The sequence below is a fragment of the Mustelus asterias genome, chromosome 5, assembly GCF_964213995.1.
Source record: "Mustelus asterias chromosome 5, sMusAst1.hap1.1, whole genome shotgun sequence".
Lineage (NCBI taxonomy): Eukaryota > Metazoa > Chordata > Chondrichthyes > Carcharhiniformes > Triakidae > Mustelus > Mustelus asterias.
Window position 1 is genome coordinate 136,757,382 of NC_135805.1, and position 26,123 is coordinate 136,783,504.

A 26,123-nucleotide genomic window follows, 5' to 3' on the forward strand; every position below is an offset into this window, starting at 1 on the left:
GCTGTCAGACCTACTGAGATTTACCAGCATTTTCTCTTTTTGTTTCAGATTCCAGCATCTGCAGTATTTTGCTTTTATCTTAATGAGGTGGATTAATGAGTCAATTAGATCTCACAGACATTAGATATCACATGCATACATAGATACCACATAGAATCCCTACAGCGCAGAAGGAGGCCATTTGGCCCATCAGGTTTGCACTGAAAACAACCTCAGCCTGGCCCTATCGCCGTAACCCCACTATCTACTCTGCTAACCCCCCGACACTAAGGGGCAATTTGGCATGGCTAATCCACCCAACCTGCACATCTTTGGACTGTGGGAGGAAACCGGAGCATCCGGAGGAAACCCATGCAGACACGGGGAGAACGTGCAGACTCCACATTGACAGTGACCCGAGGCCAGAATTGAACCCAGGCCCCTGGCGCTGTGAGGCAGCAGTGCTAACCACTGTGCCACCGTGCCACCCATCTATGTATACATAGATATCACATGTCTACATAAATGTCACATACACACATAGATCTCACATGTATACATAGATCTCACATGTATACATAGATCTCACATGTATACATAGATCTCACATGTGTACATAGTTATGGCTGGAATTTATTCTACAAAAGCATAGGAATCACTTTCTCTGAATGATGGAAGATCAGATTGTATGTTGTATTTGATACAGGTTTCTTTCTTCCCATTGCTGGCCATCTTGAGTTGGTGCTGGTTGGTCATGTTGTTCAGTAGGCGCTTGTGACTTGCTGGGTCATCTTATTAAGAGGCTACCACCCTGCCAGACCAAATCACAGGTCGAACTGCTGGGTTCACGTCTGTGAGGAATAATGAATGGACCGGTTAGGTTTTTGCCACAATATGCCAGACTTTGTGATCGGATCACCTGCTGCTGGTCTCAATTTGCAACACATCGTGCCAGTATCACACCTTGTCATGAGCCCTTCGGTATCAGTGATCACCACATGTCCAGTACTAGGCTGGTGTGATATCTCCTATAGAGGAATAGCCTGTCAAAACTTCACAATCGCCACATTGCCATCATGAGCCTGAAGTGTGATTCCTCCTATAGAGGAATAGTTTGACAAAAGTTCACAATTAGGTTTGTGATTAAAAGCATGGTACATATCAGAAACCAGGTGGTAAATTATAACCAGCAGAGGTTTGTACGGCTATCTTTAAACTTTGGGGGTGTGGGGAGAGGGGTTGTGGATGGTGTAAAACTAGCAGCCAGGAGTCAGCTTCTTGTTCTACGATCTTACCTTGAGAACCTTACCCAAATGGGTGGCGTGTGGAACCCGTGGCCGGTTTGATACACCACACCAAAGATTTAAGTCAACTCTTTGCGGAGTAAAGAAGAATCAAACAGCACAAAAGGGTGCCACTTGATATCTTGTATGTACCAAAATCTTCAAACAGCTATCAAATTCATCCCACTCCCCTGATTTCTCCCTCCAATTTTTCTTTGTAAGTAATTCCCTTTTGAGGGTTACTATTGAATCTGCTTCCACTGCCCTTTCAGGCAGTGCGTTCCAGAACATCGTAACTCGCTGCATAAAAATTCTTCTCATCCCACCTCTGATTCATTTGCCATTAATCTTATATCTGTGAGCTTGGCTACTTACTTAACTGCTAGTGAAAAGTTTCACCTTACTTACTCGATCCAAACTTTGCATGATTTTGAACACCTCTATTAAATCTCTTCTTATTGTTCTCTTTAGTAAGAAGTCTCACAACATCAGGTTAAAGTCCAACAGGTTTATTTGGAATCATGAGCTTTTGGAGCGTTGCTCCTTCATCAGGTGACTCACCTGTGATAAACCTGTTGGACTTTAACCTGGTGTTGTGAGACTTCTTACTGTGCCCATCCCCAGTCCAATGCCAACATCTCCACATCCTGTTCTCCTCAGACTAGTGAATATTCCCAGCTTCTTATTCCAGTAAATCTTCTCCACACCATGTCCGATGCATTGGCATCCTTTCTAAAGTGTGGTGCCTTGACTTAAAGTTCAAAGTTAAATTTATTTATTTGTGTCACAAGTAAGCTTACATTAACACTGCAATGAAGTTACTGTGAAAATCCCCTAGTCGCCACACTCCGGTGCCTGTTTGGGTACACTGAAGGAGAATTTAGCATGACCAATGCACCTAACCAGCACATCATTCAGACTGTAGGAGGAAACTGGAGCACCCGGAGGAAACCCACGCAGACACGAGGAGAACGTGCAGATTCCGCACAGACAGTGACCCAAGCCGGGAATCGAACCCGCGCTGTGAGGCAGCAGTGCTAACCACTGTGCCACGGTGCCGCCCTTGAACCCAATACTCCAGCAGACACCAAACCAGTGATTTGTAAAGATTGGATGGGCTTTTTTATGCTACCCTGCCCCACTCTGTGGAACGTCAGGAACCTTGCACCACCAATTCTTATGACTGCAGGAGTATCTTGAAGCTAATTAAAAGTGACCACCTTGAAGCCATGTGTAGCGATTGGAATTGCTCTATGCAGGGTGGCACGGTAACACAGCAGTTAGCACTGCGGCCTCACAGTGCCAGGGACCCAGGTTCAATTCCTGGTTTGATTCCCGGTTCTTGGGTCACTGTCTGTGTGGAGTTTGCACGTTCTCCCCGTGTCTGTGTGGGTTTCCTCCGGGTGCTCCAGTTTCCTCCCACAGTCCGAAAGACGTGCTGGTTAGGTGCATTGGCCGTGCTAAATTCTCCCTCAGTGTACCCGGACAGGCGGCGGAGTGTGGCCACTCGGGGATTTTCACAGTAACTTCATTGCAGCCTACTTGTGACACCAATAAATAAATTTAAACTTTATTGTCATTCCCACTGACCCTTCACTCCCCCCCTCCTCCCCCCCCACAATGAAAATCGAAATTGAGATATAATGAAGTTGGCCTGACATTCCTCAAGCCACACTACCTGACCCCCAGGGTCAGTAGTAATCCAAAACTGGGTGATATTTCCCCTGGCCGTTGCTGAGCAGTTACTGTGCTGCGTGACCCTGTTGAGGCTGGCACTGTATTGCTGCCCCCTCTGTGACCATCAACATCATTGGGTTCAGAGTGGGGAGAGAGACCAATTTTATTTTTTGGGCGTTTCTTAGAAAAATCGTGAATGAGAGAGAGAGAGATACATACATTGGAGCTACAAGTTGTGTGTTTGTAGGTGGAGTGGAGGGGAGGGAGGTTTGCCGGAGTCCCCAGCCCTGTTTATACAATACGCTGAGCCGGACTGGAGCAGATGTTGGCTGGAGAGTGAGAGAGGGGCGTTACTGAACTGAAGGTTTCTCCGCTGCCGGGGGAGAGCGGAGGGGTGGGGGGAGAGAGAGAGCCTGGACAACTCTTCCATCAGCTTGTGAAGGCTTACATGTCCTCATCTCTCAGCCTGAAAGAAGCCAGCCGCCTCCTCCTCCGATGTTTCCCCTCTCCAAGGACTGATGTGTGTGGAGGGAGAGAATCGGTGATCGGCAGACTGCAGCAGCCTCCACTCCCGCTGTGTCCGTACCTGGGGCTGTGTGTCTGAATTAAGACTCTTTCAGGGGTGGCAGAGGGGCGATGACACATCTTGCCCTGGGATTGGAAGCCGACCTCAGTTGTCTCGGACGGCTGGAACAACTTGCACCGCGATGAGCCTGTGTTAAAGAGCTCCCTGACTCTGGAAATTATATATATATAAAAGCAAGCAGTGTGTGCCCTGAATGAAACGTTTGCCTAAATTGGCTGCAGTAAGTGGGGGAGATCTGCTATCACAACTAAACCTTCAGAATTACAGAGACTGCAGACTCTTTAACATCAGAGAGAAGCCAATCCTCAAATATACACAGAAGGCTGGGATATATAAAAGAAAACTAACAAGTTGCTATTGTGATGTGGCGTGGTCTCCAGCAGCAACTGTGGATTTTGTTTAAAAAGAAAAGGACTTAATTTATCTATTGCTTCACCCCAGACGTTTGGGATTTTGAACACAGACTAGATTAATACACTGCTGGGAGTTGTTCCGCTGAGCCAAAGGAGTGTTTCTTTTCTCTCTCTCTGGTTACTGTGCTTGCAAGTGGACTGAATGTAATCACTGAGACATCAGCACAACCATTGTGTTCAGCTGAGGCATTCCTTCCTTTGAACAGTTCCCGGCGATGGAGATCAGATGGAATGACAGTGCCCTGTGTACATACCTTCTTGCTGCTAAAAAGAATTGAGGTGGGTGGTTGGGGCTGAGGGGGAGCTTGGAAGAGAGGGGGAAAAAATGCCACAGGATATCTGACTTAAAGACCTCCTGAACTTAACTGATCTGCCAAAACTCCGAGGAGTCTACGCACTTTATTTACAGAATTGATTTTCTCTGTTGGGCCAGATTACAGTCAGGTAAAGTTAAAACAGTCACTGGAATTTTTTTTGAAAACAATCGCCCTTAAATCCAGCCTTGATGCTGGAAATTTCTATTTTTTTATTAACTGCGGATCAAATGCTTTGCCATAAAAGAGAACAGTGCTTTAAAACTGGGAATCTCACATTTATTGCAGGATTGGTTATATTTGGTTATCTGTGTAAAAGGATTTTTTTCCCTCAAAACTGAGGGTAATTGTTTAATGCTGTAACAAAGCAAATCTGTCCAAATGGGGAAACCACTGAGTAGGCCCGACTGCTTGCGTCAAAATCCGGCCTGTGTAGGCATAACTGAAGAAGAGGACATCAATATAGAAGATTGCTACGTCCCCCAAAGGTCCATCTATGACACAGTGAGACTGAACGAACAGATAGACTCGGGCTCCAAGGGCAGCCTGGCCTCGAGACATGTGACAGAGCGTTACCTGCCATACAGCCAGAGGACACTAGAGTCTGCCACCTTCGCTGGCAATGGGGCACTGTCGGCACCCAGTGCCCTTGAACTGAGAGCCAGAGAGAGCAGCAAACTGGATGAGAAAATGATCTTTGATGCCCTGAAACTCAACAGCGACGCCATCCGCTCAGTTGGTGCTCCTAAGGTGAAGGCTGTGCCGGAGAGGAAGGAGAACCGACGATCTTGGAGGACGTTCGTCCCGCCCTTTACAGACTATCCCGGCAGGGTGGAGGCCTCGCCTTCCGAGAGTGCAGAGGTGGCCACGTTGTCCACCTGGAGCCGGGGCAAGGGGACCACCGGTTCCCTCACTTCAGAGGAAGACTCTGGGTTGTCCAGTCCGTCCGCCAGTAAAGGGCAAAGGTACCAGTTGGCGAATGGTGATAGGATCCGATATAGGAGCTTGTCCTCCACAGATGGCGTACATTTAACAAGGGACAATGAAGCCAAACGAGTTGGGTCCACCTCTGACAAAGAGCAAGTGTTGCCTCGCGCTCCGGAAAGTGTGCCCTCCATCACAAAGAGCGAAGACTATGGAGTCTCCTCAACTGAAGAGGCAGAGCTCATTGCGGCCTTGGAGTTGGTTTCCGAATGTAAAGCAGGAGGCGGCTGTGTTTTCGAGCATGAGGCAAAGACGGTGGAATACAATGAGAGAGATTGCGTTGGCAGACAAATCCTTGATAGCAGATCCGGCTTCACGTCGACACCAGGGGAGATGATGCCCAAGTTCTTGGAGATAAAACCGGCAGATCTGGAAGAGCCGATAACAGAGGAAGGAAAAGGGAATGCATCCACTCAAGAAGCATGTTACTGGGATACAGTGATTGAAAGTCAATCTGAAACACTGTCAGAATGTGACCATACGCAGCCTGTGGTGGAACCAGACACCCCATTATCTGTTCCTGAGGAAATGACTCCCACTATCGAAAGCCTGAACTCGGAGAGCAAGGGTTATTATGAGAACACTCCAGTGATGGATGAGGTGCGTGACTGTAGGATGTTACCAGTGATAGGAGAGTCTGATACGAACAGCGATGGGGTATTCACTGATAAGGTAACCAAAATACTTGTGTGAGGAACAGGGCGTGTGCGCGTACAAGGCCCTGCGAAAGGATTTCTGATGACACTTCCTGAAGCCCCGTCATTCATTCAGCGCTGCCGGGTAACCGGTTTCCCTAGCAACGTTGAAAAATATTAAATTTCAATATGGTTGAATTAGATTGGGTGAGCAATGTGGTTTTGTAAGCTGGCGGGAGCTTGGGACATGACTGATGGTTTCCAGCTGTTTGTTGTGTGGTTCCTAACCAGCTGGTGTCTATTAGTCGTTGTGTCCTGCTGTACCTTTGCACGAGCATATTTCACCAAACAAGAAACCGGGGATTGTGGTGGCACCTCCTTCCCGCAGCATCATTCATGTCTGTACAATCATCATTTCTCAAACCTCGCCGGCTAAAGGTCTCCATGACTTTGTGGCATTTTGTGGTCGGGGGAGAAGTATCAGCGATTTGAGCTGATGTCTTTTTTTTTGAAAAGACCCTTTTAATCTTTTTGTCTGTGCATCAGAAATGGAATCAGGGGTGGGGGTTGGGCGGGGGGGGGGGGTGGTGTTATGTCATCACAGTACAATGCAATTTAGACGCTCTTAGCTTTCAGAGTAATGAAGAACTTGGCAGACGTTTCAAGGTAAAGAAAAAGACAGACACAGATTGATTACGGGGCTGGGTTTCACTGGAGTTATTGTGCCGTGCCACAGGTTTGCACTGAATTGATTGATTCTTCGTACCAAGATCGTAAAATAAATTTCGGCGCTGACATTATTAGATCCTTTTGTTAAATATACAATGCAGGGATGTGGCGTTGTCACCTCATTCCCGCCCTGCCCCATGCCCATCCGACATATCCACGGCATAAATGATGCAGAAAAGCACACATTTTGCATCATTTTCTTTCAGCAGTGAAACCGAGTGAGTAAGGGTTTTGCCCCTGCTCTGGCAGCAATCCTCTTTTAATTTGGGAATACCCCACCAAAGCACTCTGTAAATGCTCAACACTTACTGGGGAGGAAACACTTTTTTTATTCATTCGTGGGACATGGGTGTCGCTGGCTAGCCAGCATTTATTGCCCATCCCGAGTTGCTCTTGAGAAGGTGGTGGTGAGCAGCCTTCTTGAATCGCTGCAGTCCCCGTGCTGTGGGTTGATCCACAATGCCGTTAGGGAGGGAATTCCAGGATTTTGACCCAGCGACTGCGAAGGAACGGTGATACATTTCCAAGTCAAAGCAGTGTGTGGCTTGGAGGAGAACTTGCAGGTGGTGGTGTTCCCATGTATCTGCTGCCCTTGTCCTTCTAGATGGAAGTGGTCGTGAGTTTGGATCTCCTTAGGATCTTTGGTGAATTTCTGCAGTGCATTTTGTAGATAGTACACACTGCTGCTACTGAGCGTCGGTGGTGGAGGGAGTGGATGTTTGTAGATGTGGTGTCAATCAAGTAGGCTGCTTTGTCCTGGATGGTGTCAAGCTTCTTGAGTGTTGTTGGAGCTGCACCCATCCAGGCAAGTGGGGAGTATTCCATCACACTCCTGACTGTGCCTTGTAGATGGAGGGTACGTTTTGGGGAGTCAGGAGGTGAGTTACTCGCCGCAGTATTCCTAGCCTCTGACTTGCTCTTGTAGCCACTGTGTTCATGTAGCTTTCATGATCAGTAGCTTGTGTTCACCTCATCCATTTCTTTCTGTTGGCCTCTTGCCCCCTCCTCTGCTCACTTCCCTCCTCTCTCTCTCTTTCTCACACTCTTCCTCTCCCGTTCCTCATTCTTTTTCTCACTCACATTTTCTTTCTGTTCCATGCTTTCTCACTTTCACTCATTTTTCTACTGACATTGCCATCTCTATTCCTAATATCTCACTAATCTATAATCTAACGTGTCTGATCTAATTTGAAAAAGTTTAATGTGGCACAGTGGTGAGCACTGCTGCCTCACAGTGCCAGGGACCTGGGTTCAATTCCGGCTTCGGGTCACTGTCTGTGTGGAGTTTGCACATTCTCCCCTTGTCTGCGTGGGTTTCCTCCCACAGTCCGAAAGATGTGCGGGTTAGGTGGATTGGTTCTGCTAAATTGCCCCAAATGTGAAGACTAGGGGCATTAGCAGGGCAATTATGCGGGGCTATGGGGATAGAGCCTGATTGGGAAGCTCTGATGGAAAGTCGGTGCAGACTTGATGGGCCGAATGGCCTCCTTCTGCACTGTAGGGATTCTATGATTCTATTCTAAAAAAAAGCTTCTCCCTTTGCTCCATCCCCTGTTTGGCTGTCTCCTATACATCTCGCAGTCTTTGTAATTTACTCATGTTGCTTTCATCTATTCCGCATGCATCTTGTTAAAGCTCTAGGCATGCACCAGAATTGATTTTGATTTGATTTATTATTATCACGTATTGGGATACAGTGAAAAGTATTGTTTCTTGCATGCTATACAAACAAAGCATACCGTTCATAAGAGTAAAGTTTAAAATTTATTTATTAGTCACAAGTAGGCTTACATTAACACTGCAATGAAGTCACTGTGAAAATCCACTAGTCGCCACACTCTGGCACCTGTTTGGGTACACTGAGGGAGAATTTAACATGGCCAATGTACCTACGTTGGGGAAAAGGAAAGGAGAGGGTGCAGAATGTAGTGTTACAGTCATAGCTCGGGCGTAGAGAAAGATCAACTTCATAAAAGATAGGTCTATTCAAAAGTCTGATGGCAGCAGGGAAGAAGCTGTTCTTGAGTCTGGTTGGTACGTGACCTCAGACTTTTGTATCTTTTTCCCGATGGAAGAATGTGGAAGAGAGAATGTCTGGGGTTGATTGTGCTGGCTGCTTTTCCGAGGCAGCGGGAAGTGTAGACAAAGTCAATGGATGGGAGGCTGGTTTATGTGATGGACTGGGCTACGTTCACAACCCTTTGTAGTTTATTGTGGTTTTGGACGGAGCAGGAGCCATCCCAGCTGTGATGCAACCAGAAAGAATGCTTTCTATGGTGCACCTGTAAAAATTGGTGAGTCATAGCGGATATGCCAAATTTCCTTAGCCTCCTGCGAAAGTAGAGGTGTTGATGGGCTTACTTAATTATAGCATCGCCGTGGAGGGACCAGGGCAGGTTGTTGGTGATCTGGACACTTAGAAACTTGAAGCTCTCGACCATTTCCACTTCATCCCTGTTGATGTAGACAGGGACACGTCCTCCACTATGCTTCCTGAAGTCAATGACTATTTCCTTTGGTTTACTGACATTGAGGGAGAGATTATTGTCACCAGATTCTCTATCTCTTTTCTGTACTCCATCTCTGTGGCATGTTGTGTGCGGATTGGCAAGCTAGGTGGAAGAGAGTCAGGATCAGGTTGAAGGAATCATAGAAATCATAGAAACCCTACAGTGCAGAAGGAGGCCATTCGGCCCATCGAGTCTGCACCGACCACAGTCCCACCCAGGCCCTACCCCTACATATTTACCCGCTAATCCCTCTAACCTACGCATCTCAGGACTCTAAGGGGCAATTTTTAACCTGGCCAATCAACCTAACCCGCACATCTTTGGACTGTGGGAGGAAACCGGAGCACCCGGAGGAAACCCACGCAGACACGAGGAGAACGTGCAAACTCCACACAGACAGTGACCCGAGCCGGGAATCAAACCCAGGACCCTGGAGCTGTGAAGCAGCAGTGCTAACCACTGTGCTACTGAGCTACTGTGCTACTGAGCTACTGAGCTACTGTGAAGCAGCAGTGCTAACCACTGTGCTACTGAGCTACTGAGCTCAGTAGCACAGTGCTAACCACTGTGCTACTGAGCTACTGTTACAGGGATAGAACCAAGATAAGGTGGTGGGGCGGGGTTGATTGGGTTGGGTTGGGTTGCATTTGCTTAGGGAGGTTATAGGTCTTGAGACCCGTGGTGGGATCCTGTGGGGTCTAGAAGGAATGCAGACACAATGGGTCTTTGAGGCTGCAAGCAAGTGGAGCTTCTATGACTGTGGGTTGGGGTGGCTGCAAGGTCAGAGGTGATAGCTGGGCAGTAGAAAGCTAGGGGGAAGTCAAACTGATCACCATTACCAGCAAGTGATAACCTAGTTGCACTGCCTGCCTGTTGCAACAGGGTCCTGCCCTCTGGCTGTCAGCGTGCAAGGGGATAGACCGCAAAATTTGGCATTGCTCACTTAGTGTTAAACATTGCTAACGCCTGGATCTTTAATGTCAAAGTTTATTTATTAGTGTCACAATTAGGCTTACATTAACACTGCAATGAAGTTACTGTGAAAATCCCCTAGTCGCCACAGTCCGGCACCTGTTCGGGTACAATGAGAGAGAATTTAGCACGGCCAATCCACCTAATCAACACGTCTTTCGCACTGTGGGAGGAATTCGGAGCACCCGGAGGAAACCCATGCAGACACAGGGAGAACGTGCAGATTCCGCACAATGACCCAAGCAGGGAATCGAACCTGGGTCCCTGGCGCTGTGAGGCAGCAGTGCTAACCACTGTGCCACCGTGCTGCCCAAAGGTCCCAACCACCGGATGGTTTTTGCATCTTAATGCTCATTATGAAGCTTGTTGAAATAACTTGTGGCCTTTGAGGTGGCAGTCGGGTGAGACAAATGATGTGTGTTTCCTGTACAGCTGGCAGTGATCAAACTAAAATGATCACAAACTAGCCAACCACCAGCATCCTGTGAAATAAGACATTCAAAAAAATACATAGAACGTGTTTTATATAATTTTTGAAGTGGGTCAGATCTTCAATGCAACAAATCAGTAAAATACACTCCCAGGGCTATTTCAGAAGAAAGCAATTTAAACTTTCTTCTCAGTCTTTGAAATGGGATGCAGTGAACGTTTCACAGTGATCATGAGAAAGGAACATCCCAGAATTGTATAATAGAGAAGGAGGTCATTCGGCCCATCATGCCTGTGCCTTCAAAGAGCTACCTTGCAGGTGGCACTGTGGTTAGCACTGCTGCCTCACAGCGCTAGGGACCCGGGTTCGATTCCCGGCTTGGGTCACTGTCTGTGCCGAGTCTGCACTTTCTCCCCGTGTCTCCGTGGGTTTCCTCCGGGTGCTCCGGTTTCCTCCGAAAGACGTGCTGGTTAGGTGCACTGGCCGTGTTAAATTCTCCCTCAGTGTACCCGAACAGGCGCTGGAGTGTGGCGACTAGGGAATTTTCACAATAACTTCATTGCAGTGTTAATGTAAACCTACTAGTGACACTAATAAAATCAACTTTAACTTTAGTGCCACTTTCCTGCTCTTTCAGGTACTTATCCACTTTACCTTTGGAAGTTACCAATTGAATCTGTTTCCATTGCACTTTTCAGACAATGTATTGATCATAACTGCTTGTGCTTGAAAAAAAACTGTCCTCATCTCAGCTTCCAAGGAAGTTATATTGCACTCAAAACGTTAACTCTGTTTCTCCCTCTGCAGATGCTGCCAGACCTGCCGAGTTTTTCCCCAGCACTTTCTGTTTATAATTTCAGATTTCCAGCTCACCTTTAGGTTTACTCACCTTGTGTCACTTCTTCTTTTCCTCCAATTACTTTGTCATCTGTTTACCTACCCTACGTGGAGTGGCGCAGTGGTTAGCACTGCTGCCTCACAGCGCCAGGGTTTGATTCCCAGCTTGGGTCACTGTGCGGAGTCTGCACATTCTCCCCGTGTCTGCGTGGGTTTCCTCCGTGTGCTCCGGTTTCCTCCCACAGTCTGAAAAGACGTGTTGGTTAGGTGCTTTGGCCGTGCTAAATTCTCCCTCAGTTTACCTGAACAGACACCGGAGTGTGGCGACTAGGGGACTTTCACAGTAACTTCATTGCAGTGTTAATGTAAGCCTACTTGTGACAGTAATAAATAAACTTTAAACTTTAAAACTTAAAAAACCCTGCCGGGGTGAGGAATTCAAATCATCTCCTCTATCTGTCAGAGTAAGGCTAATGCTGTGTTCAGTTGTTTAAATTAGATTGTTGTGGGGCCTAAATTTGTTGTCATTCCGGCCTCAGTGGCGCTGCCCTTGTGCTTGTGGATTCTTTCTCTGGAAGCAGGCATCTGGGTGAACAGGATACTTTGCTCAACTCTGTGACTGAGTCCTCTCTCAGTCGGAATCAGATTGTGACGCAGCCGCTGAGGATACAGTTCATTCTGTCGCTACTCATCTCAGACTGTTGCCTCCATTTGCAGATGGCTGTATGTTACTTGTGTTGCCTGGCTGCAGTTTGGACTGTTAGATAAAGAAGGGTTTACCCTGCTTCCAGCCTTTGAATATAAGTACACTGAGTCTGAAGGCCGCAGCAGCTGCAATGGGGCAAACATTCCGTGCGGTGTTAAACCCAAGGGGTGCAAAGCCAATCTCCCCCACTGATGATTCCTATCCAAGTCACAATGCAACAACAAACTGGCATTTCCCTAGCGCCTTTAACTCAGTAGAAACATTCACAAGGCACTTCACAAGAAATCAAACAAAATTTGACATGTAACCCGAGGAGATGTTAAAAGCGATGATGAAGAGTTTAGTCAAGTAATAAACTTTTGAGAGCTGGCAGAGCTTAATGGAAAGTTTAAGGGCTCGGCTGTTGAAAATCAAGAGCGAAAGAGAAACCAGAATTGAAGAATTGTTTTAGTGGGCGTGACTGGTGAAGCCGCTGTTTATTGCCCATCTTTGTTTGCCCTTGTGAAGATGATGGTGAACAGCCTCCTTGAGCCATTACAATTTGGATGGCATGGGTATAACCACAGTGCTATTCCAGGCTATTATCTCAGCGACAGTGAAGGAATGGCAAGGTAGCTCCAAGTCAGGATGGTGCGTGACTTGGTGGAGATCTTGGAGGCAGTGGTGTCCCCATGTAGCTGCTGCCCTTGTTCATCTCGGTTGTAAAGGTCATGATTTGGAAGGGCCCTTGGCGATTTGCTGCAGTGCTTTTTGTATCTGGCCAGCTGCTGCCACTGATTAAGACAGTCCTAAGATGTGCGGGTTAGGTTGATTGGCCACGGTAAAATTGCCCATGGTGTCAGGGGGATTAGCAGGGTAAATACATAGGGTTATGGGGATTGGGCCTGGGTGGGTTTGTGGTCAGTGCAGACTCAATGGGCCGAATGGCCTCCTCCTGCACTGTAGGGATTCTATGACAGATGGGGTGCTAATCATGCAGGCTGCTTTGTCCTTGATGGTCTTCAAGCTTGTTGAGCATTGTTGGAGCTGCACTCATCCAGGCAACTGAATTCTATCATATCCCTGACCTTGTAGATTGCAGACTGGTTTTGGGGAGTCAGGAAGTGTGTTACTTGCCACAGAATTCTCAACCTGTGACCTGGGACTAATAGCCACAGTGGTTGGTCCAGTTAAATATCGGTGAGCAGGTCACTGGAGACTAAACGCCTCTTGGTAGCACTGTCAACAAAACCCTCTATCATCTTGCTGGTGAATGAGGGTGGGTGGATGAGGCAGTCATTGGTCAGTTTAGATTTGTCCTTTGTTTTTGCAGACTGGCAATTTTCCACTTTCTCAGGTAGGTGTCATTTTTTAAATTCGAGGGACAAGGGTGTCGCTGGCTGGCCAGAATTTATTGCCCTTTCCTAGTTGCCCGAGGGCAGTTGAGAGTCAACCACATTGCTGTGGCTCTGGAGTCACATGTAGGCCAGACCGGGTAAGGACAGCAGATTTCCTTCCCTAAAGGGCATTGGTGAACTAGATGGGTTTTTCCGACAATCGTTTCATGGTCATCAGTAGATTCTTAATTCCAGATATTTTTTATTGAATTCAAATTCCACCATCAGCGGGATTCGAACCCGGGCCCCCAGAGCATTAGCTGAATTTCTGGATTAATAGTCTTGTGATAATATCACTAGGCCATCGCCTCATTGTTGCTGTTGTACTGAAACAGCTTGGCTAGAGGTGTGAGAAGGTCTTGTGCTCAAGTCTTCGGCACTAAAGCCAGGGTATTGTCGGGGCCCATAGGCATTGCTGTATCATGGAGGGTTGTAGAACATAGAACATTACAGCGCAGTACAAGCCCTTTGGCCCTCGATGTTGCGCTGACCAGTGGTACCAATCTGAAGCCCCTCTAATCTACACTATTCCAATATCATCCATATGTTTATCCAATAACCACTTGAACGCTCTCAACATTGACGAGTCCACCACTGCTGCAGGCAGGGCATTCCACGCCCTTACTACTCTCTGAGTAAAGAACCTACCTCTAACATCTGTCCTATATCTCTCACCCCTCAATTTAAAGCTATGTCCCCTCGTGCTAGCCAACACCATCTGAGGAAAAAGGCTCTCACTATCCACCCTCTCTAATCCTCTGATCATCTTGTATGCCTCTATTAAGTCACCTCTTAACCTTCTCTCTAACGAAAACAACCTCAAGCCCCTCAGCCTTTCCTCATACGATTTTCCCACCATACCAGGCAACATCCTGGTAAATCTCCTCTGCACCCTTTCCAACACTTCCACATCTTTCCTATAATATGGCGACCAGAACTGTACGCAATACTCCAAATGCGGCCGCACCAGAGTTTTGTACAGTTGCAGCATGACCTCCTGGCTCCGAAACTCAATCCCTCTACCAATAAAAGCTAACACACCGTACGCCTTCTTAACAACCCTATCAACCTGGGTGCCAACTTTCAGGGATCAATGCACATGGACACCCAGATCCCTCTGTTCATCCACACTACCAAGTATCTTACCATTAGCCCAGTACTCTGTATTCCTGTTACTCCTTCCAAAGTGAATCACCTCACACTTTTCCGCATTAAACTCCATTTGCCACCTCTCAGCCCAGCTCTGCAGCTTATCTATGTCCCTCTGTAACCTGCCACTTCCCTCCGCACTGTCTACAACTCCACCGACTTTAGTGTCATCCGCAAATTTACTAATCCATCCTTCCACGCCCTCATCCAAGTCATTAATAAAAATGACAAACAGCAGTGGCCCCAAAACAGATCCTTGCGGTACACCACTAGTAACTGAACTCCAGGATGAATATTTCCCATCAACCACCACCCTCTGTTTTCTTACAGCTAGCCAATTCCTGATCCAAACCACTAAATCACCCTCAATCCCATGTGTCCATATGTTCTGCAAAAGCTTATCATGGGGAACCTTATCAAACGCTTTGCTGAAATCCATATACACCACATCAACCGCTTTACCCTCATCCACCCCTTTGGTCACCTTCTCAAAGAACTCAATAAGGTTTGTGAGGCACGACCTACCCTTCACAAAACCGTAGGACTGGAGGAGGCGACAAAGATAGGGAGGAAGCGAGGCTAGGAAGAAATTTGGACACGGGTGAGAATTTTAAATTTGAGACACTGAAGGGCTATCCATTTAGATCATAATTGAAGCGAGCTGTTAGAGTCCATAAAAAGAACTGGTAGATATTTAAAATTGATCAGACAGTTGGCATTTCCTCTGAGCAAGATTCAGATGGAGTACAACATCGACACAATCCTTCTGCTGCACTGTATCATTTGATTAAATTGGTGATAGTGCCGAGAACTTGAGGGTTGAAGTTAATGAGGCTCACCTTGCCAATGGCACGCAAGTGATAGTTACGATGAAATGATGAATTTTCATATTTAGCAAGCGAAAGGCCTTTTCTTAAGATGGTATCACGCGACATAAAGGATTGAAGTCTTGCTCTGCTCACAGATCTGATGGGTTTAAGTTTAAGTTTATTTCTTAGTGTCACAAGCAGGCTTACATTAACACTGCAATGGAATTACTCCGGCGCCTGTTCGGGTACACTGAGGGAGAATTTAGCACGGCCAATGCATCTAACCAGCACATCTTTCAGACTGTGGGAGGAAACCGGAGCACCCGGAGGAAACCCAAGCAGACACGGGGAGAACCTGCAGACTCCACACAGACAGTGGCCCAAGCCGGGAATTGAACCCATGTCCCTGGTGCTGTGAGGCAGCAGTGCTAACCACTGTGCCACCTTGCCGCCTGGGGCGATTCTCTCAAAAGAAAACTAACCACCCAACAGGCAGGCAAATGGGAGATTTTCACGCCCGATCTTTGGGCATGCTTCGTTCTACGATTCTCCAACACTCTGTGCTCCAAAGAGTGCCTCAGGGGGATTCATGCTGGTTATTGGCGTCCGCACTCCCCCCCCCCCCCCCCCCCCCCCCCCCATGCCCCACCCCCCACCATCCATCACCCACCCATCACCAGCCTCCTGATTGCCGACCTTCCGATTTCATCCCGATCCTTAGCTTCCCAAACAGTCCCAACCCCCCCCCCCCTCCAGGTTGCTGACCTCCCCAACTGTCTCCCCCCGATCGCTGGCCTATCCAAATCCCTAAACATCCCCCCCCCCCCACACCCGACCCCCCCCCCCCACCCCCACCCAGCCCCCCGTCATTCCCCCCTCCCATCCGGGCTGGCTGATGACATTGAAATTGAGATTTCAATATTGTAATCAACCTCGTGCAGCTTTCCGACTGAGGCTGATTACGTTGAAAAAAAAGGGCCTGGGAGATTCGTGATTGGCCGGATCCGGGCCCCCTCCCCCCCCACCGGCTGCCATACTCGAGCAGCGCAGCAGGCCAGGAGATTCCCTCCCTCTGTCACAGATTACATTGCCACAACTATTATAAAATTTGTTAATTTGCCTGAGAATCAGATCAAATGGAGGGTAATGGGGATGCTTGCAGATGGAGCTGGTCAAGCCATTCTACTCAAATGCAAGCATTTTGTGAGGTTTTTCAAGGTATGATTTGAGAGCATTTGTTAACTTCAATAGTTATTTAATTCTGCTTGATATCGGTTCATAGAATCATAGAATCCCTACAGTGCAGAATGAGGCCATTCGGCCCATTGAGTGTGCATCGACCACAATCCCACCCAGGTCCTATCCCCACAACCCAACATATTTACCCTGCTAATCCCTCTAAAATCCAGATCCCGGACACTAAGGGGCAATTTAACATGGCCAGTCAACCTAACCGACACATCTTCGGACTGTGGGAGGAAACCGGAGCACCAGGAGGCAACCTACGCAGATCTGGGGAGAACGTGCAAACTCCGCACTGACAGTGACCTGAGCCGGGAATCGAACCTGGGTCCCTGGCGTTGTGAGGCAGCAGTGATAACCACTGTGCTGCCTGAAACTGTTTATTAACCTGTGTGGGGACCCCTCTCTTGCTTCCATGGAGAGTGCAAAGAAAGCTTCCTTACTTTAAGACTATTACATACATTCTGGTTCACCACAGCAGTTGCAAATGATTGATTCGTTACTACAGGCGGGGATGACTAAACTTGGCTACGACTATGGAAAGAATGCATGTTATGTTCCCGCTACTGTATGTTTGTTCTTTCACTATTTCATTAATTTCTTCATCAGTTAAAGTCCAAGTCTAGTGTTTTGTTATTCTGCCACACTCTGAAACCGTGAAGATGCATGTGATAAAAATGAACTGCTGCAATACATAATATTTATAGCACAGAAATAGGCCGCTGTGCCCAACAGGTCTATGCCAGTGTTTAGGTGCCACTCAAGCCTCCTCCATACCTTATCGGCATCTCCTTCTTCCTCTTTCTTTCCCCCACTTGTTCTTATTCACCTCGCACTCAAATGCATCTCCTCTACTCACTGCAGCCGTTCATTCCATCTGATAGCAAGTACCACATTCCAGCCAAATAAATTCAATATCAACCTTCCTTCAATGGTGGGCTCGCACTATCGGTTCACTGTTTCTAAAATTCATTTATGGGACATGGGCATCGCTGGCTGGCCAGCATCTCATCATAGAACCCCAACAGTGCAGGAGGAGACCATTCAGCCCATCGACTCTGCACCTACCACAATCCCAACCAGGCCCTATCCCCATAACCCCATGCATTTACCCAAGCTAGTCCCCCTGACGCTAGGGTCAATTTAGCATGGCCAACCAATCTAACTCGCACATCTTTGGGCTGTGGGAGGAAACCAGAGCACCCGGAGGAAACCCACGGGGAGAATGTGCAAACTCCACACAGACAGTGGCCCAAGGCTGGAATCGAACCCAGGTCCCTGTCGCTGTGAGGCAGCAGTACTAACCACTGTGCCACCATGATGCATTTATTGCCCAACCCTAATTACCCGAGGGCAATTGAGAGTCAACCACATTGCTATGACTCTGGATTCACATGTAGCCAGACCAAGTAAGGACGGCAGATTTCCTTCCCTAAAGCATATTAGTGAACCAGATGGGTTTTTCCCACAATCGACAATGGTTTTGTGGTCATCAGTAGATTCTTAATTCCAGATATTTTTTATTGAATTCAAATTCCACCATCTGCTGTGGCAGGATTCGAACCTGGACCCAAGAACATTAGCTGAGTTTCTGGATTAATAGTCTGGTGATAATGCCACTAGGCCATCCTCGTGGAAAATTCTTCAGAAATCTGCCTGTGAGACACCTTGGGACATCCTGAGATTGGGAAAGGCACCATGTCAATGCAAATTTGTTTGATCTTTTGTGTTTAAAGTGAAGGGTGTCAGTGGTAGGGAGCGTAATTGTTTTCAATTCGAAACCGGGTCCCCAGAACATTAGCTGAGTTTCTGGATTAATAGTCTAGCAATAATACCACTAGGCCATCGCTTCCCCCTTAGATATCTAAGCAACTGTACACATTATCTGGGGTGTCGCGGGACAAAGGGTTAACCTCTGGGACAAGCCCAGGACAGGCAAACCAAAAACAGTCTCCAGAGTAACTTCAGAGTGAAGATGCGTGGCAGTGATGTAATATGGAAAAGTGGTTTATGATGTGTTGCAGTCACCTTCTTGCCACATGTATTTTGTTTTTGATTAGCAGCCTGGTATCACTGAGGACCTAAGCTAATAGACAGGTTGTCCCAGGCAGACATGGGCTTTGATTTTCAAGTGATCATATTGGTTGAATTCCACAGTAAGGCCTTTAAAAAAGATAAACATTTGTGGAATTAATGGTAAATTAACTAGTTGGATTGAAAATAGTTTTGACATTAGAAAGCAGCGAGGGCCATTGACTAATGGAGCCAGGAACAGATCTGTTCTGTGTTTCCTGCTGTGTGGACTATTCATAAATTATATGAGTGACTTATTATAAATTTGCCGAGAGTGAACTGCGTGGTCATGTGAGTCATGAAAAGACCAGCTCATTTCTTTAGATCTTTTGAATACCAGGGCTGTGTTGTGGCAGCTATAAGACTAAATATAAGGTAATCCATGTTCCATTAACAAAGGTGGGAAAAGGAAAGGAATTTAAATCTGGCTGACTCCTGTTCCCCACAAGGTTAAACTATTCAGGGACACGTTTGGTTGTACGTTGCATGGATTACTGATTAACTGTCTTTAGCTGCAATGTGCCTTGGTCAGTCTGCGAATGAGGCAGTTGCAAAGTACTGCAGTTCTGGAAATGTGAAAACCAAAAAAGGGCGGCATGGTGGCACAGCGCCAGGGACCCGCGTTCAATTCCCGGCTCGGGTCACTGTCTGTGCGGAGTTTGCACGTTCTCCCCGTGTCTGCGTGGGTTTCCTCCGGGTGCTCCGGTTTCCTCCCACAGTCCAAAGATGTGCGGGTTAGGTGGATTGGCCATGCTAAATTGCCCAGTCCAAAGATGTGCGGGTTAGGTGGATTGGCCATGCTAAATTGCCCCTTAGTGTCAGGAGGACTAGCTAGGGTAAATGCATGGGGTTATGGGGATAGGGCCTGGGTGGGATTATGGTTGGTGCAGTCTCGATGGGCTGAATGGCCTTCTTCTGCACTGTAGGATTTTAAAAGAGAAAATGCTGGAAGTACTCAGCAGGTCGAGAACTGCGGCAAAAGAAATGTTTCCAGTCGATGAACCAGCTGTCCAGCCAACTGGGCTAAACCAACTCCCTAGGCTAGGTGGATTGGCCACGCTAAATTGCCCCTTAGAATGTGTGTTTGTGGAGCTATGTTTGATATGGTGTATTGCCCCTCAAGTTATAAGCTCCTAGTGATAGACGAGCTTTCAGAGTCTTGCTCCTTCTTAAAGTGAGTCGACTCACCTGATGAAGGAGCAGCGTTCCGAAAGCTCGTGATTCCAAATAAACCTGTTGGACTTTAACCTGGTGTTGTGAGACTTCTTACTGTGTCCACCCCAGTCCAACGCCGGCATCTCCACATCATGGCTCTTCAAGTAGGAATGGATGAAAATTCCATACACCACTTCCATCTATAGAATGGTGACAGAACAAATTTCATGTTCATTTACATGAGATGTTCATTTGAACTGTTTAGGAATAGATTACATTAAGAGCAAATATTATGGGATGGATTGATGAATTGAAGGTTTGCATGTGGGGATGGAAGAAATCCTGATGCTTTGTTATAGGCGGCACGGTGGCACAGTGGTTAGCACTCCAGCCTCACAGCACCAGGGACAAGACTTCAATTCCCGGCTTGGGTCACTGTCTGTGCGGAGTCTGTACGTTCTCCCCGTGTCTGCGTGGGTTTCCTCCGGATGCTCCGGTTTCCTCTCATAGTCTGAAAGACGTGCTTGTTGCATTGGCCGTGCTAGATTCTCCCTCAGTGTATCCGAACAGATGCCGGAGTGTGGCGACTAAGGGATTTTCACAGTAACTTCATTGCAGTGTTAACGTAAGCCTACTTGTGACGAATCAATAAACTTTAACTTTACTTGAGGTGGGAATCAAACCCGGGACTCTGGAGCTATGAGGCAGCAGTGCTAACCACTGCCGCCTTGCTCCTTTATCTTTTTGAAGTAAAAAGGCTTTGACACTCAGACCTATCTCTGAGACTACAAGCAAAGCTCACAACAAGGTAGATAGTTAGAATATCCGATTCATCAATCAGAACTCTCAGAAGTTTTAAATCATGGGGTGTGCTGTATATGTTGTGTAGGTGTAGCGTGTGCTGTATATGTTGTATAGCATGTCCTGTATATGTTGTATATCATGTCCTGTATATGTTGTGTAGTATAGCGTGTGCTGTATACGTTGTGTGGGTTTACGTGGTGTATAAGTGATAAGCAGATAAAAAGAGATGATCCATTCTTTGAATGAAGGTATATCCTACCAATTGCTTCCTCTCTGGCCAGTAATCTATCGTTGAATAAGTTATTTTTGCATCCCTCAGATGTACTAAATTTATGAGGGTGTTTTAGACATTGATCCCCTCCCCCACCCCTGACCCCCTTCATATCAGAGTTATTGACATTGTGAGAAATGCAGAGCTACATTCTCGCAAGAGTTACCTTTTATCTCTGGAGCTAATTTACTCACTGTGTTAACGAGCCAGATGTAAAGGTTAATCCTTTGAAGCAGCAGCAGGAAGATATTACATCCTTTCTGTCCCAAACAAATTGTTATTCTAACATTCAACACATTCAATTGGAAAGTGACAACAAATCCATTCGTCTGTTGGATGTAGCCAGTTGGTGCCAAAGCTAACGGATGTGGAGAATTTCTTGTTAAAATGTACTGGTGGCGTAGTCTCACAAAGACAACAGCAAAGGCCTGCTATAGCTAGGAAAGCTTTTGAGGGATATGGATCAACATTTTAGGCAGTCCTTTGCATTATCGACAACATTTCATAAACACTTGCACCTCAATAAGTTCTACTTCTAAGTTTTCTCAGTTTACCATCCTACAAAGAAGGGTATCGATAAAGTTGTGTTCTGTGTGGAGTCTGCACATTCTCCCCATGTCTGCGTGGGTTTCCTTCGGGTGCTCCGGTTTCCTCCCATAGTCCAAAAGACATGCTGGTTAGGTGCATTGGCCATGCTGCATTCTCCCTCAGTGTACCCGAACAGGTGCCGGAGTGTGGTGTATAGGGGATTTTCACAGTAACTTCATTGCAGTGTTAATGTAAGCCTACTAATAAATACATTTTAAACTCTATTCTTTGGTGTGTGGTTTAAGTTGGAGTAAAGTGGAGGGAAAGGTCCAGGCTACTTTGGTTGGTCATCTGCTTCAGGAGTCTTAGAGGAGAGATGCTACACAGATTTGTACAGAGTCTGTGGACGCACAATCCTTAAGGAACCCTAAAGAATTAAGGACAGTAAAAAGGAGATTTAGAGAGCAGCTGACAATCTGTTTGCTAATGGCTCTGTGGTACAGAACATTGTAAATAAACTCAGTTTTAGTTTGAACAGTGAAAGAAGTTTAATGAACCGTAGGATTTCTTCATACATTCAGCTAAATATTCAATTTTGTTCTTGGCTTAACAAACAGTTTTTTAAATGTTGTATTTTTCAGCGGAGGCGACCAAAGGTTGATTGGATTTGATGCCCATTAAAAGATTTACTTCAGTTTTTACCGGAATAACTCTGGGAGTTAATGAGATTGAGATTAATTTCTCGTGAAAGAAAAATCTGCCTGTAGAGTTTGCTAAAATGAATTCTTTTGGCTTCTCTCCCACATTGTTCATTCTGTCACTGCGTGAACCAAGTCTTTGTGAAAGCGGAAACAGTATTAATGTAGTTTAAGTAGTGTCTTTGTACTTGATGCGGACGGTGCTAGCAAGCAATTAATGCCATTTGCCCACTATAGATGGGTCTATGGGATAAGCGGTGGCTGTGTAAATTGTGGGGACAGTTATCACAAAATTGATCAATCATAGAATCCCTACAGTGCAGAAGGAGGCCATTCAGCCCATCGAACCTGCACCGACAACAATCCCACCCAGGCCCTATCCCCGTAACCCCACATATTTACCCTGCTAATCCCTAAGGCTCAATTTAGCATGGCCAATCCACCTAACCCTCACATCTTTGGAGTGTGGGAGGAAACCGGAGCGCCCGGAGCAAACCCACAGAGACACGGGGAGAATGTGCTAACTCCACACAGACAGTGACCCGAGTCGGAATTGAACCTGGGTCCCTGGTGCTGTGAGGCAGTAGTGCTAACCACCGTGCCGCCCCAAAATAAGGCTCCGTCGAGATTTGAACTCGGATGGCTGGATTCAGAGTCCAGAGTGCTCACCATTACACCGCAGAACCCAGAGCACAAATGGAGGCTGGGGGACTCATACTTTTATATTGATTTATTTGAGACGCTCTGTTTTTATTTTTCTCTGGCTATCTATGGGAGGCATGTCTAACTGACTCATTTAACCCAGTGTATATTGCAATCTTCTTTCGACAAACTGCAGGTATTTCAGAAGGAGGAAATCGAGCCCCTTCAGACTGTGCTGCAAGACGTTAACCGACTTGGACAAGGGTTGATCCAAAGTGCAGCTAAAAACACCAACATCCAGAAGTTGGAGCACGACCTTGAAGAAACAAATACGCGATGGAACACTCTCACGACAAAGGTTTATTTTCTTTATCTCTCTCTCTCTCTCTCTCTCCCCCCCCCTCCCCCCCCTCCCCCCCCCCCCCCCGCCCCCCCGCACCTCACTGCCTTCTATGTCCACTCCAGTTCATTGGGATTGTGTCATCTGGTTAACAGGTTGCAGAACGAGCGGCCAAGCTTCAGGAGGCCCTCTTGCATTGTGGGAGATTTCAGGAAGCACTCGAGTCATTGCTCAGCTGGCTAATGGATACAGAGGAGCTCGTAGCCAATCAAAAGCCACCTTCAGCTGAGTTCAAAGTAGTGAAGGCTCAGATCCAAGAACAGAAAGTAAGTTAACGCCTCATAAATTGCGAATTTATACCAGACCTCTACCAAACATAGAAACATAGAAGATAGGAGCAGGAGGAGGCCATTCGGCCCTTCGAGCCTGCTCCGCCATTCATCACGATCATGGCCGATCGTCCAACTCAATAGCCTAATCATGCTTTCTCCCCATAACCTTTGATACCGTTCGCCTTAAGTGCTAAATCTAGCCGCCTCTTGAATACATTCAGTGTTTTGGCATCAACTACTTCCTGTGGTAATGAATTCCACAGGCTCACTGCTCTTTGGGTGAAGAAATGTCTCCTCATTTCCATCCTCAATGGTCTACCCCAAATCTTCAGACTGTGACCCCTGCATCTACCCTGTCTAGTCCTGTTAGAATTTTATAAGTCTCTATGAGATTCCTCCCTCATTCGTCTGAACTCCAGCGAAAACAATCCTAACCTAGTCAATCTCTCCTCATACATCAGTGCTGCCATCCCCAAACAATTAACATTTCGAGCAAACATTTTCTTTCATTTTTTAAAATCTACTTTTAACTTGGGTGGGTTGCGGGAGGGTGGGGGGGAGAGATAGGGAGGCAGAGGGATGCTGCTGCAGAAGTTTAGTCATGTACCCTGGGTCAATTTACCTCCCCCCTTCGCTCATTTGCACAGTCCACTGCTTCCCCTTGCCTGAAACTCCCAATGGTCAGTTGCCCAAGGAGACGAGGGGAATGGTGTGAAGCCAGTGCCGGGGTAAAGGGTTGGGATGAGTATGTCACTGCTGGAGGGAAGAAACCAGCAGGAGCCTCACACCTGTGCTTCCTGCCCTAACCCCGGATACCCACCGGGATCCCTCACAAGAACTCCTGTTAAATTGCCTCAGGCTGTTTTAGTTACTCTGTGTGGACTGCCGCCATTGATGGGGGAGGGGTCCTGCGAGGACCTCCCAAATCCAGCAGTTTGAAATGTGTGCATGTGGAATGTCGTTAACAATCCAAAACTCAGGGCCATAAATGTAATGCGGTTGTCAATAAATCCAGTTTGTGAGGAGATTGGAAGGGGGCAGTTTGTGGGGAGAATGGGGAGGGGGCAGTTTGTGGGGGGATTGGGGAGGGGGCAGTTTATGAGGGGGAATGGGGAGGGGGCAGTTTGTGAGGGGAATGGGGAGGGGGCAGTTTGTGAGGGGAATGGGGAGGGGGCAGTTTGTGAGGGAATGGGGAGGGGGCAGTTTGTGAGGGAATGGGGAGGGGGCAGTTTGTGAGGGGAATGGGGAGGGGGCAGTTTGTGAGGGGAATGGGGAGGGGGCAGTTTGTGAGGGAATGGGGAGGGGGCAGTTTGTGAGGGGAATGGGGAGGGGGCAGTTTGTGAGGGAATGGGGAGGGGGCAGTTTAAGTGGGGGAATGGGGAGGGGGCAGTTTGTGAGGGAATGGGGAGGGGGCAGTTTGTGAGGGAATGGGGAGGGGGCAGTTTGTGAGGGGAATGGGGAGGGGGCAGTTTGTGAGGGAATGGGGAGGGGGCAGTTTAAGTGGGGGAATGGGGAGGGGGCAGTTTGGGGGAATGGGGAGGGGGTAGTTTGGGGGAATGGGGAGGGGGCAGTTTGGGGGAATGGGGAGGGGGTAGTTTGTGAGGGAATGGGGAGGGGGCAGTTTGTGGGAATGGGGAGGGAGCAGTTTGTGAGGGGAATGGGGAGGAGGCAGTTTGGGGGAATGGGGAGGGGATAGTTTGTGAGGGGAATGGGGAGGAGGTAGTTTGTGAGGGAAATGGGGAGGAGGCAGTTTGTGGGAATGGGGAGGGAGCAGTTTGTGAGGGGAATGGGGAGGAGGCAGTTTGGGGGAATGGGGAGGGGATAGTTTGTGAGGGGAATGGGGAGGGGGTAGTTTGTGAGGGGAATGGGGAGGAGGTAGTTTGTGAGGGAAATGGGGAGGGGGCAGTTTATGAGGGGAATGGGGAGGGGGTAGTTTGTGAGGGGAATGGGGAGGGGGCAGTTTGGGGGAATGGGGAGGGGGTAGTTTGTGAGGGGAATGGGGAGGGGGCAGTTTATGAGGGGAATGGGGAGGGGGTAGTTTGTGAGGGGAATGGGGAGGGGGCAGTTTGTGGGAAGAGAGGCAGTTTGAAGAGGTGAAGGTACCTTCAGTTCTCCTTTTCCAGTGCTTGAATGTGGAAGAGGCTGCCATTACTGGCGATGGGATATGTGACAAACTCACTTTACTCTCTGGCCACGTAAACCGATGCTGAGAGCCTTTTACTCAAAGGCTGATGTGCTGACTATCAGGGTTTTAGACATCACCAGTAAATAAATGACTCGCGGCCGGAATAGATTGTCCAGCATTTGTTTTTAACCTAGATAAACTTACTGGATACAGTTAGACATTTGCATTATAGATGAACGCAGTACCGAAGGAGAATGTTCAGCCCATCGTGCCTGTGCTACGTTCAATTAACCTATTTCCCCAAAGTCCGGCAGTTTTTTCCCCAATTAAGTATTTATCCTTTTCCTTTTGGAAGTTCTTATTGAATCTACTTCCATCACCCATTCAGGCACCACGTACCAGTGTGGTGACTTTGTGAAAAATACCTATACTGTTAGCCAGTGAATTTGAACAGCACAGATTGTTTCCGATTCCAATATCCGCAGTAATTTGCTGTTACTTAGCAGGCTACTTACCCTCGGTTT

At 47.4% G+C, this 26,123-nt stretch overlaps 1 protein-coding gene across 14 annotated transcripts in view; it reads left to right on the top strand.

Moving 5' to 3' along the window:
* dst (dystonin) overlaps positions 1–26,123 on the top strand; it is a 653,330-nt gene that overhangs the window by 501,509 nt on the left and 125,698 nt on the right. For all 14 annotated transcript variants that reach the window (XM_078213315.1, XM_078213329.1, XM_078213327.1 and 11 more), the window contains 2 exons: positions 22,999–23,160; positions 23,298–23,468. In XM_078213315.1, the coding sequence (XP_078069441.1) occupies positions 22,999–23,160; positions 23,298–23,468 (333 nt within the window). The remainder of the gene's footprint in view (positions 1–22,998; positions 23,161–23,297; positions 23,469–26,123) is intronic.